Source organism: Bipolaris oryzae (genome assembly GCF_000523455.1).
Source record: "Bipolaris oryzae ATCC 44560 unplaced genomic scaffold scaffold_135, whole genome shotgun sequence".
Classification (NCBI taxonomy): domain Eukaryota; kingdom Fungi; phylum Ascomycota; class Dothideomycetes; order Pleosporales; family Pleosporaceae; genus Bipolaris; species Bipolaris oryzae.
In genome coordinates, this window is record NW_006911411.1 from 68,945 (window position 1) to 80,113 (window position 11,169).

At 48.7% G+C, this 11,169-nt stretch overlaps 6 protein-coding genes across 6 annotated transcripts; 2 read left to right on the top strand and 4 right to left on the bottom strand.

The window, feature by feature from the left end:
- Positions 1-2,076: 2,076 nt before the first annotated feature.
- On the bottom strand, positions 2,077-2,919 carry COCMIDRAFT_28751 (uncharacterized protein; the record flags this gene model as incomplete). The annotated part of the gene is made up of 1 exon (XM_007692613.1): positions 2,077-2,919. The coding sequence occupies one exon, from the start codon at positions 2,917-2,919 to the stop codon at positions 2,077-2,079; it is 843 nt and encodes a 280-aa protein (XP_007690803.1).
- A 774-nt stretch (positions 2,920-3,693) lies between these two features.
- On the bottom strand, positions 3,694-5,520 carry COCMIDRAFT_102880 (uncharacterized protein; the record flags this gene model as incomplete). Its single annotated transcript, XM_007692632.1, has 5 exons — positions 3,694-4,533; positions 4,579-4,765; positions 4,867-5,069; positions 5,129-5,211; positions 5,277-5,520. The coding sequence occupies 5 exons, from the start codon at positions 5,518-5,520 to the stop codon at positions 3,694-3,696; spliced, it is 1,557 nt and encodes a 518-aa protein (XP_007690822.1).
- A 582-nt stretch (positions 5,521-6,102) lies between these two features.
- On the top strand, positions 6,103-6,384 carry COCMIDRAFT_102939 (uncharacterized protein; the record flags this gene model as incomplete). Its single annotated transcript, XM_007692633.1, has 1 exon — positions 6,103-6,384. The coding sequence occupies one exon, from the start codon at positions 6,103-6,105 to the stop codon at positions 6,382-6,384; it is 282 nt and encodes a 93-aa protein (XP_007690823.1).
- A 1,144-nt stretch (positions 6,385-7,528) lies between these two features.
- On the bottom strand, positions 7,529-7,726 carry COCMIDRAFT_102948 (uncharacterized protein; the record flags this gene model as incomplete). Its single annotated transcript, XM_007692634.1, has 1 exon — positions 7,529-7,726. A coding segment is annotated over one exon (198 nt), but the record flags the coding sequence as incomplete, so codon positions are not given.
- A 249-nt stretch (positions 7,727-7,975) lies between these two features.
- Positions 7,976-9,235, bottom strand: COCMIDRAFT_102937 (uncharacterized protein; the record flags this gene model as incomplete). Its single annotated transcript, XM_007692635.1, has 1 exon — positions 7,976-9,235. The coding sequence occupies one exon, from the start codon at positions 9,233-9,235 to the stop codon at positions 7,976-7,978; it is 1,260 nt and encodes a 419-aa protein (XP_007690825.1).
- A 519-nt stretch (positions 9,236-9,754) lies between these two features.
- Positions 9,755-10,747, top strand: COCMIDRAFT_102936 (uncharacterized protein; the record flags this gene model as incomplete). The annotated part of the gene is made up of 1 exon (XM_007692636.1): positions 9,755-10,747. One exon carries the CDS (start codon positions 9,755-9,757, stop codon positions 10,745-10,747), a length of 993 nt encoding a protein of 330 aa, XP_007690826.1.
- Positions 10,748-11,169: the final 422 nt, after the last annotated feature.

Consider the following 11,169-nt stretch of genomic DNA (forward strand, 5'->3'; position numbering starts at 1 on the left):
TCCCGTTTCCAATCACTCACGAGGTGCAAAAGTGGGTTAAATCGCGTATTGGTTTCCTGTGGTCAGAGCGGTGGGAGAGGAAGATCCTCTTCCCGGCGCACGTGTTGTTCACGCATACGTGCGGACAAGTGCAGGGGGGGGGGAGGGAAGCGAAAGGGAAAGATAAAGCACAAAGGGTCGGTAGCACATACATACAAACATACATATATACATACATATTTATGTCGAGTAGTAGTGATAGTAGTGACGTAACTTGTATTTTTCTTTTCTTTTTCCCCCCACGTATACATGCATATGGGATTTAAGCTTATTTATCTCAATATGATTGCTTGGGCCGTAGGGTTCCGGTGTTTGGCTTGGCGATCTTTTGCATCGTGAGCGGTGAGCACGAGGTTGGTAGTTAAGGTTAGGAAAGGGAATTGGGGGGAGGTAAGTTTATTGACATCTACTATCGAATGGGGGAAATGGGGAGGAGGCGGAATTAAGGGATTGGTGGGATGGGGGAGGGTGAGAACTTTTGGTTATCTTTTGGATGATGTGGTTTGTGCATGTCTTTGTAGACCGACAGAAACTACAAAGGGGATTTTCCTATGCGCATGAGACATCTGAGAAGCTTCGTGATGATCTGAATTCGGGTCTAACGCTAAGGCGCCAGTTTTTTTTTACTTACATAACTCTACGTCTTCTTCTCTTACTTACTACGCATTCGCTGTGTATAGTGTATCCTAGTTTTCAATTTCAAATTCCCTTAGCCTGCCTGTGGTATTCTTTACATGTCTCAGCCTGCCGAACGAAAATATATTCTTAGATAAAATTTACAAGTGTACCAAACTTCATTGTGGAGAAAGGACTTTGTCCATAGGCACTCTCGACTGACACTAATCTTTTCCTCCTTATCCTATTTCGTCATTTGGGTTCTAGGCTGCATAACAGGTCTCGCCAGACAAAACCGTAACAGAGCCACACCTTATCGTTGGTGGACATGCGGATATACGGCACTGCGAAATGCAGATCACCGTGTCTTTTAACGTCAGGCAGCAGGCGCAAGCCCAAGATAGTCTATTATTTTTTGGCATACATTATTCCCGCTACTAATACCAAGATGCCTGTGCAAAGCCTCGGGGACGTAAGTAAGGATATCGTCTTGCGGGTGACTAATATTAAGCTTTAGATCGACCTGTTATATGACGTCTTCTATACACCATCAATATCAAGCCCAGGGGTACATCTTCCCAGCTTTCTAGGGAAAGACGTTGGGCCTTAGTATGCGAATCAATCATGACATCATCTAAGCCTTGCTCATAAAATGAACATATGAAGATGAAAAATGACTTTTACCCTGGTTTGGCTGAATTTTCGCTATATACTTCAGGATAGGGCTCACCTGGAAATATAAACACGAGAAACGTTATAGTAAAAAGAGAAAGACACTAGTAAGCCAACAGCTATTACTACAATTTCTTCAGACATACAAAAAGCATGGACATGTCAACGGAACAAAAAGAACCGAAGCCCAAGGGGCTCGAACCCTCAACCTTTGGTGGACAGGCAGACAAGGCCGAAAACCAACGCGCTACCATTGCGCCAAGGCTCCGATAGATGATTTGATGGAGATTCGTTAATTTGTAAAATGAATATCTGCAATTATTTTTAGAAATCGCATCGTAGCAATATGTTGCTCGACCCTTGGGTGATCATCATATGAATCTGCTCGAATGTGGGGTAGAAGCTTGGCCGAGCCCCTCCGCATGCGTCTCCACTCCATAGAAACCTGTCGCTATTGGCAGCACGGTAGCCATCATATTATCCTAGTTCAGCAGCGCAGGTAAGATATAGGCTCTTGAGGGAAAAGGGACGTATACCCCAAAAGCATGCGATGAACTACAAGCATTGTAATTGAGTGTGTATTTCACGAACAAATCTAATGGCAGTATTTTCAGAATACAAGTCATGCTACATGAAAATAATCAAAAGCTATCAAATTTCTATTTCATACGCCAGACCATGCTATCGCTAATCGACAAGACAATTGCTATACACGCCAAGTAGTCTCCAAGTCACAACAGCTGTTCAATCTCAATTTCGGGGCTTCCTCCATAGCTCCTCTGCATCGAGTTGCCGAGGTGACTTCACGCCATTGTTTGGCTGTGAAGCAGAGTACTCGATGCCACAAGATCCGCGGTCCAGAGCAAGAGTATTCAAATCCCAATGTAGTTGCTCCTCCGGGTCTGTAGCTAAACTCGTCCGGGTTCGGTTCTGAACCTGAAGCGGTGCAGGGTCAGCTGTCGAGGTATTGGACGTCATTAGGGATAATGATAGAGAATCGAGCTCATTGGCAAATTCCATTTCCTCTTTACTGGCCTCCATGGCAGAGCAGATGTTACTTGGGCGCGTCTTGGCTTTGAGTTCCATCTCGTAGACTCGCTGGTCGCGAGAGAAGTCTGCCTCCAACTGCCGATGTTCGGCATACCATTGATCGTACTGCTCCTGTGACATCTGCTCGATTGATGGGTACAAGGCGTTGTGCTGCGCTTGTCGCTCCTCCCAAATCTTGGTAGCTTCTGCTTGGATGCACTCGTGGCAGATGAAGGCAGCCTCTACAGTGTTTCCGTAAGGTTCGACGCAGTTTGCACCGCAGTCTTCGACTAAATCTGTCCGGATGCGATGCGAACACAAGAGCTGATGGTAGAGACGGCCTTGACAGGGTGCAAATCGTTTTGACCGTACATTATTGAATGTCGAGGCTGATGAGGAAGGTTGTGTGGAGGTGGCAAAGGGTGAGTTTGCGCCACCGCTCTCTGCACTTGGCGAACTGGTCCACCCCCATCTACACGCCATGACGAGGTTTGCATGAGACATGACATCGTCTGAGACTTTGGAAGTTGGGGCAGACCGAAAAGCGCTACTTGAGAAATCCATAGTGGGGACAGCTAAAGTCCAAGTTTGAGTTGAGGGTTGTTGATATGGCAGTGCGTCAGCCGACGACGCGCGGTTGCCTTTGAAATGTCCAAATAAGCGATAGGGACCAAAAGCCAGCAGCAGTATCTGCTACTGAGAAGACGGCAGATGAATGAGTGGTCAAGGGTGTGGTGAGACAATTGACGTAGTAATTCGTATGGTCTTGTGAAAGCGCATCGTGTGTGCACAGGGCACTTGCAGTCGTGTACAACCCACGCTAACTACACCTATCGCAAAGGGCTTGGTCGGTTGTTATCGCAATAGCTGTTGGGCGGCCAAAAGTGCATGTTACAATCGAGGCGGGCCGATAGCGATGTTAGAACGAAAGCGCGAATAGAAGCCCGATGAATGATGCGCTGCTGGGATGGAGGGTTGTGGACGAGTGAGAGGTGATGAGTCGCGACGCGCTGGGCCACACTCGTGATGGCGCTAAGCTTTGCCCGGGCCGATGACGCTATAGAAGCTTCGAGTTTCGCTGTTGTCACCACCCACTCAGACTGGACAAGCCTTGCATGCAACCAGACCACGACAAAGTATGCAATATGAATTGCAAGAACACTGACTTGTGGGAATCCGAGAGGATAATAACCTTCACCATCATGCGACTCGTGATCCGGCGGGGACAAGGTCAGGAGGTGGCAAAAAAAGCAACATGAGGACATAATTCACTTGACGCATATTACTAACTCTATCTCATGTGCCCCTGCTGTCCTTCAAACTGTTGATATCGTCATTCTAGACCAGGAATCTGAATCCACGCTCTTGCCCAGCACGTGGGACGCTGTTGATTGCGCCCTCAACATGTTCTCCTCGGTCAAGCCTTTTGTTGAGTCGTACGAGAATGATGCGCATAACGCCCGCCATGATAATCGCCAACGCAGCCGTCGCACAATCTACACTCAAGGGTACGGTCAATTTTGGCTGCCCCTTCTTTGGCTGTGGATACATGTAACTAGCATAAATCGAGCTCGAGTTGCTGACGGCGTTGATGAATGCTAGCGCCGCCGCTCTCTTAGCAGGAGGGCGCGGCAACGAGTTGGAAATCCAGGCCAATGCAACGACGTAGCCCGTATACACACCCGGTACCATAAGCATCATGGCAACGTATCGAGGTGCTGTTGTGTGAGTAGCAGCTGCCAGGATAAAGGCGAATACGCCAACACAGAGTGGGAGTACGATGTGGAGGAAGCGTTCGCCTGTACGGTCTGCATGCCAAGCATTGCAATAAGTTGTAATGACCGCAAGGAGATAAGGCGGTGCTGTAAGTAACAGTGTTTCGGTATTCGAGTATCCGAGGGTCTTCACCACAGTTGGGAAGAAGTTCGTTACCGATGCTGACGAGACAATAGAGAGGAGCATGACGGTGAAGACCCAGGTCTTGATATCGACCAAAGCAAGTTTGAGGCCCTGGAAAAACGTCTGTGCCTCTGAAGATATCCAATCTTCTTCGCCGATGTCTTCTTCTAGCCGAAAGACAGCAAGCTGACGTTCTTCATCGGTCAGCCACGACGTTGTGAGCGGGAAGTTTGGCAGTATCCAGAACGCCAAAAGGGCAATGCCAACCGTGATACCGCCCTGCAACAATTAGCATTTTTCAAACCACTCTCTCGCTAGAATTACCTCGATGATAAACACCCAGCGCCACGCTCGCAATCCATGCGTCCCATCCATGTTTTCTTTGATGCCCGCTGTGATCAGCCCACCGAAGGCGCCTGATATCAGAGACCCAGAGTACAACACTGCAGTTCTGAACCCAAGCTCTTTCCTTGTGTACCATGTGCTGAGATAAAACAGGCAGCCGGGGAAGCTAAAAGATATTAAGAACTAATTTGAAACATATTCAAGTAACACTCCTGTCATAATCAGCTGGTAGTCCTTGTGCCGAATTTGCTCTTGGAAACCTTACACTAAGCTGCCTCGACTACTCCGAGAAAGAAACGGCACGCAATAAGGCCGCCAAAGTTTTGACATCCAGCTGTAGCTCCAGAGATAATACCCCAGACAACCATACAAGCCGGTAGGTAGAGTGCAGGTTTTCCGAACTTGTTAAGGAATAGGTTAGAGGGGACTTGCATGAGGATGTATCCGACAAAAAGGATGGAGATGATGGTCTGGACACGGTAAGTATACTCTCCGTAGCTTTGAACGCAATTGCAAGGTGCAGTCGTACCTGATACTGTACACTAGATAGGTTTAATTCTTCTTGGAGACCGGCCAGACGTACAGCAGCGATGTTGTTTCTATCAAGATAGTCTGGTAGGATTAGTCACCGTCTTAATTATTACATCGCCTTGCGACTTCGTGTCAATTCCACTTACTCATGATGTACATCAGAATAGCCATGGGCATCAACCTTGTATCGATTTTCCTCCTCAACCGCTTTTCGGCTAGCTCTCGCTCCTCGGGATTCATAGCAGCCACCAGCGGCGGCGGCTGTAATTTCGGCCTCGAATCATCTTTGTTGGAACCTGCTTCAAGCATTGTAGGCTCGAGTCGGTCTTCTGAGATTTTCGCTACATGAACCTCCTTATCGTAATCCGGGGTTGCATCTGTTTTTGTCATATCTGCTCAACCAGCGAGCGTGTTCTCCAACTGTCCTTCTTTGTGTACTAGTAAAGTGGAGGTGCGACGCCACCAATTCAATGGGAAAATCTGGTGGTTGAACAAGCAAAGAGCGGAAGACAAGATATACCAAGCAAAATTGCGCGGCCCTCAAGCTTACTTATGCAGAGCTTACCTGGACGGCGAAGTAAGGTATTAATGGCGGGGATAGCTGCAACCCCATGCTCAATCTCATCTCTCCGCACCGGGGTAATCGCCCGGGCGCGCGCGTCGTGTCACGATGAGCCTTTGCCGTGCATGCATACAGGAATGACGGCCCGCCGCTGGACCAAGCGATTCAACAGCGTCCAGCGCAGACAATGATTGGCGCGACAACTATGACGATGCAACAGTATCATGTGGCGTGGGCGATGGTTACACAAGACGGGTTAGCATAGTTTATTAACCGGCTGGGGCACCTTGTTCCGTAGGAATCCGTTTTCCAGCGTATTATCATCTTTTACCAAGTTACCGATTCCGTAGTGCAAGAGGACATGGCGCATATCTTCTGCGCACCTGATACCCCTGCGATGCTAGAAATCAATGTTAACGAGAGCCGCTCCTCTGTGTACCAGGGCAACTAGCGTATTGAGTGACATGTTTGCCAATCCAGCTGTCTTTTCTCTGCTCATTTTTGGAGCTCTGAGAGAAGGGCGAGTTCAAGGACATGAACAGCACCATGTAGCATCTCGTCCACGAAATTCGAAATCCTTAGCCTTGGCGAAGCACTGCTGCGCAGGGATCATGTTGACTGTAGTTGACATTCAAGCGCCGAACCCATACAGTCCGCTCATATCAGCATCACACGTGTTACCCTCAGCATAAGCAGTGTATCAGAAGCGCGGCATACTTTGGTCAGCTAAAACCAGCACGGTACTTTACCATCCTCACTTGAGCTTCCAACTTCCACTAACGCCGTGCCACTCTGTTTCATTGGCCCTCGACTGCTTGAAGATCAAAGTAGTCAGTGTAGTCACGGTGCAATCCAAGCAATGTAATCACTGGAAGCACAATTTACATCAAGCACATGAAGTGCGCGTTGTGCGTTCTTGGGGGAGGCGGTAAAACCGTCGAATAAGTATATGCTCTTGGCTGTCAGAACCTAGCCTCCTCTGACCCCTTCCGGACCTCTTTGGTGCCCACCGGCCCATCCCATCTCCTCTTAGTCATATCTGACTTAGCACTGTGTATATAAACCTAACGATAACTATCCTATATTAATAGATGTTCGTCTATAGTGAATACAGCCCGCTAAACTATCTTTGCTGTTATAGGTATTTACTCGCGCCACCAGCCCTTTAATATCTAACATTTACTAGCTCATCTTCTAAGCTTACATTCTAGCCCGTATTCGGGCTTATCTTATAGTTCATTTTCTAGTTCATTTTTTAACTCTTTTACTCACTAGTGAAACAAGAAGATATTATATAAGATATCTCGTAGATCGAAACAAAATTTATCAGTCGTAGTAAATTACGATAAACTCTTAAGAATTTATCTTAGATTTATATAGAATTAATTACTCTATAGTTATATATAATTATAGCTATATTACTTCTAAAAGATATCTAATATATCTCTTAGAGTTAGTATCTAGTTTTGAGTATCTTGATATATTGTGGTGTCTTTTATGGAAAAAGGGGTTTAAAAGTTCTTGCCAACAAGGGTTCTTAGATACCAACGAAATTCGACTGACCTATAGAAAGTTTCGGGGGCTGAATATCCGACTGCGGGGTGTTGTTTAACCGAAAGTTTGGATATCCCGGATCGCGGGACGACATGAACTGGGACGACAAGGTGTCTCCGAAGCCTCCGTGACCCCTCATCAGATCTCACTTCGCTGGGCCATTGTAAACGATTGGTTTTATTTTATTTTATTTTCGGTTTAGCCTCCGAACCGGGACGAAGTTCTAGATCTTCCCTTGAAATGCGCAGTGCAGGGCAAGATTGAAAAGAAGCTTCTTGGACTCTATGCTTCTTTCCGTGCGTCGTACAGATAGGGCTGATATGCTTCATGAACCCGTGGAAATAGAAATATCGGCTCCTCCCGGGTATTCAAGTTGGGATTCTTACAGTTTGAAGCGTATTTTGAGGATGCGGCCAAATTGAAGGAGGTGGCTTTAACCATGTGACCACAGACGAGCTCGTGAACTGGCGTCCCTTCACAGTGCTAGATTCGCTTTTCGATGAAAGTGATAGATATATTGGAGTTTTAAGTCGAGGGTGAAAGGTCAGATTTAATACGAAGACTGGGCTGCCCACTTTTGCGAGTAAGTGCTATACTAGAGATTGAGTAATTATAACCTAGCTGTTACATTGATACAAATCGTGAAAGTTATGCTACACTCGGTTCACATGAAGACGATGCCAGATAACGACCTTCTCATAACATCTTTCACAAACATACCCGCTACTTTTACATTGGTGGCGGATTTAGGTCAAGACCCTCGACGCTAAGTTTGAAGCTATCCATGCGCGAGTAGCTTCCCCCAGAGTCAAAGTCAAGTCTTCCTCGTTCACAATCCTCAAAGTCAACTTCTGTAACAATGAGGTCATCTTCCTTTTCCCAAATTGGTCCAGCTAGCACCTCACCAAGAGGCGATACGATCATCGAGCCGCCACGAGAGACGAACTCCTCACCGTCTGCGGACCATGACCGGGGTTGCGAGAACGGCTGCAGTTTGATGCTGGAAGTTTCTTCGATGGAGTCGATAGCTGATGAGTCGCCGTTGGTCGTTGCATCTTGTCCCTTGGGTAATGGCAAGCAGATCTCATGGCCGTCTTCTGTCCTCGTAATGGTACTTCGCCGGCGCGCAGCACAGCCACTCTGTTGCAATATTGTTCTACCGACTCCACTGCTGCTTGCGATGCTCGGTGAGCGGGCTGTTTCATTCTTCATCCCGCCTGTTATCCATTCAGGAAGATGCTTCTTCTTGACGCACTGATTTGCACTAAGAACAAAGCAACGTCCCTCGCACCCAACGGTCCGCATCAGTGCAGCCCAAGTATCGCGTGCATCTGCTGTCGGCGCAAACCAAAGATTGACATTTTGGCTGTACAGACTCTGCCTCAGCAATGGCATGTAGTTTTCCCAGCAAATTGCCGAACCCATGCACAACTTCACGCCCTTGATCTCCGTCGTCACTGCCCTCAACGTACTCGCACTGCCCATTCCCCATACCAAGCGTTCACTGCCTGTCGGCATCACCTTCCGCCTTTTACCCAAAACCCCTCTCTTTGGGTCTACGAAAACGGATCCACAATACAGTGTTCCTCCAGATTTCTCTACCAGTCCTGTCACGATGAATACACCCGTTTCCTTGGCGATCCTCTCCAGCTCTTCTCTGGTGCCATCCCCTCTATACTCCTTTCCCTTTGGCAACTCGAGCTTTCGGTCAATCCAGTCTTCACCCGCACCACTTGGAGTGTCTCCTAGATCGACAGAATCGTGAAAATAATGCAAGAATTGCTCGCGACCTTCGGGCGCGCGTGCGCCGACCGCAGCACCGAAAGAGCAAGTGCGAGGGTATCCGCCCAAGTACGCTTCTGGGAACAAAAGTATGTCTATTCCCTGAGATGCAGCGCGCTTGGTAGTAGTTTCAAGGGCTGAGAGTGTTTCGGCAGTTGTAGAGAGGGTACGGGATTGCGCGGCGGCAATCTTGAGTATTTGCGGCATCGTGTTTCCAGATTGGAGCGAAGCGAGAGTATAATTAAAGGTGGTCCGACGATTTGGTTAGACCTCAGACAACAAGATCCAAAGAATCATTTATATAATATTGAGCCTGTGACGCATAATGGCATAATCGGGGAAAAAATATGTTCGTACGACTACCCCGCGCCTCGGACAGCAACGGTAGGCCACGGCATCTTGGCCAACGTCGTATGCATTGGCTGGTCTGAAGCTAGTCAAGTCAGGAATTTCTGTTTAGTACTGTAGGAACTCAAGTCGCAGATATACGGAAATGCACAAAAGGGCATGGACTGAGCAGGGATGCAGTGGAGCTACTCGGCCTGCAGACTTCAACTCCACTACGACGTCACAGCATGGATACGATAGCACTAGCCGGAGAATTTCTTACTTTCCACGACCATTCTACATGTGACGCATCAACGATATCTCGATAACATCCAATTCAACAACACACCTGGTCCAAACACAAAAATTCAAACTAATCCGGAGCACAAAATACCCGCCATGGCATCCGGCACTGACCTCGCGGCTCACCTCCAAAACCTTATCCCAGACTCGCACGCTCAACTTCGCGACTCTGTCCTACCATCCCTCTTAAAGTCAGTGCACACAATAGCCGGCCATCTACGCACATCACCCAGCGTAACCCAAGTCGGCACCGCTAACGCATTCGGCGACGATCAACTCAACGTCGACGTCCTCGCCGAGGACGCCATCCGCCAAACCATCAAAGCCTGTCCTAGCATAGTCACCGCCAGCAGCGAAGAAGACCCAATCGAAAGATCTTCCTCAGAAAACCCCAGTACTACAGGAAGTACAGAGCAATACACACTAGCCTTTGACCCCCTCGACGGCTCCTCCATCATCGCCCCAAACTGGAGCGTAGGCACTATCCTCGGCATCTGGTCTGGCGCCTCAGCCCTGCACTCCCCCCCATCCACACATCAAATTGCCGCAATCCTCGGTGTGCTTGGTCCCCGCACTACCGCCATCGTTGCCCTGCGCCTCCCCAACTCCCCATCTGCCTGCTTCGAAGTCGGATACTCATCCTCTGGCTCCATCCAAGTAATCCGTGCAAACGTCCAGCTGGCGTCTCCCTCCGATGTGAAGACGCGATACTTCGCCCCCGCCAACCTGCGCGCCGCAGCTGAAGATGCAAAGTACATGAGCCTGATCACGCATTTCATCCAGCAAAAATACACACTACGCTACAGCGGCGGCCTCGTCCCTGATGTCGTACACGCCTTGGTCAAGGGCCACGGCATCTACATCTCCCCCGTCACCCCGCAAAGCAAAGCCAAACTCCGCCGCTTATACGAACTCGCCCCCATAGCCCTAATCATCGAATGCGCAGGGGGTGCAGCACTGGACTCCGCAACAGGGACCCGCATACTCGACGTCGAAGTGCGTGATACCGACGAGAGGGGGGGTCTGGTATGCGGGAATACTACAGATGTCGAGTCGGCACGGAAAGCTTTACTACTACTACCATCATAAATCCCGTACCCCACAGTTTTAAATCTAGTCTAGTCTAGTATAGTCTTATCTTACTCTCAATCAACTAATAAGCTATCGAGTCACAATACTTTCGCGCCCCTTCCCATTGCTACTTACATACCTGCCGTAGATCACCACCCCTCCTCCTCCTCTCACTAGCAACCACTAGAAACCACAGCCACGTGCACTCTCGCCTCGGCGATCTCCCCCCCTCCACGTGGCTCATCGGCCCTTTTTTTTTGCACCGGAACGATGATGATCGCGGACTACGAGACTCACGGACGGGAGAAGGAAAAAAATTTACAAACCCCGCGTTAGTGAGGAGGAGGGGGAGGGATCGGCGGGGGATCGTAATATGAAGGTGGGTGGTATGGAGAGATCGGGGGGGGGGGCTAAGGGAGAGGGGGAGGGTGACAGATGAC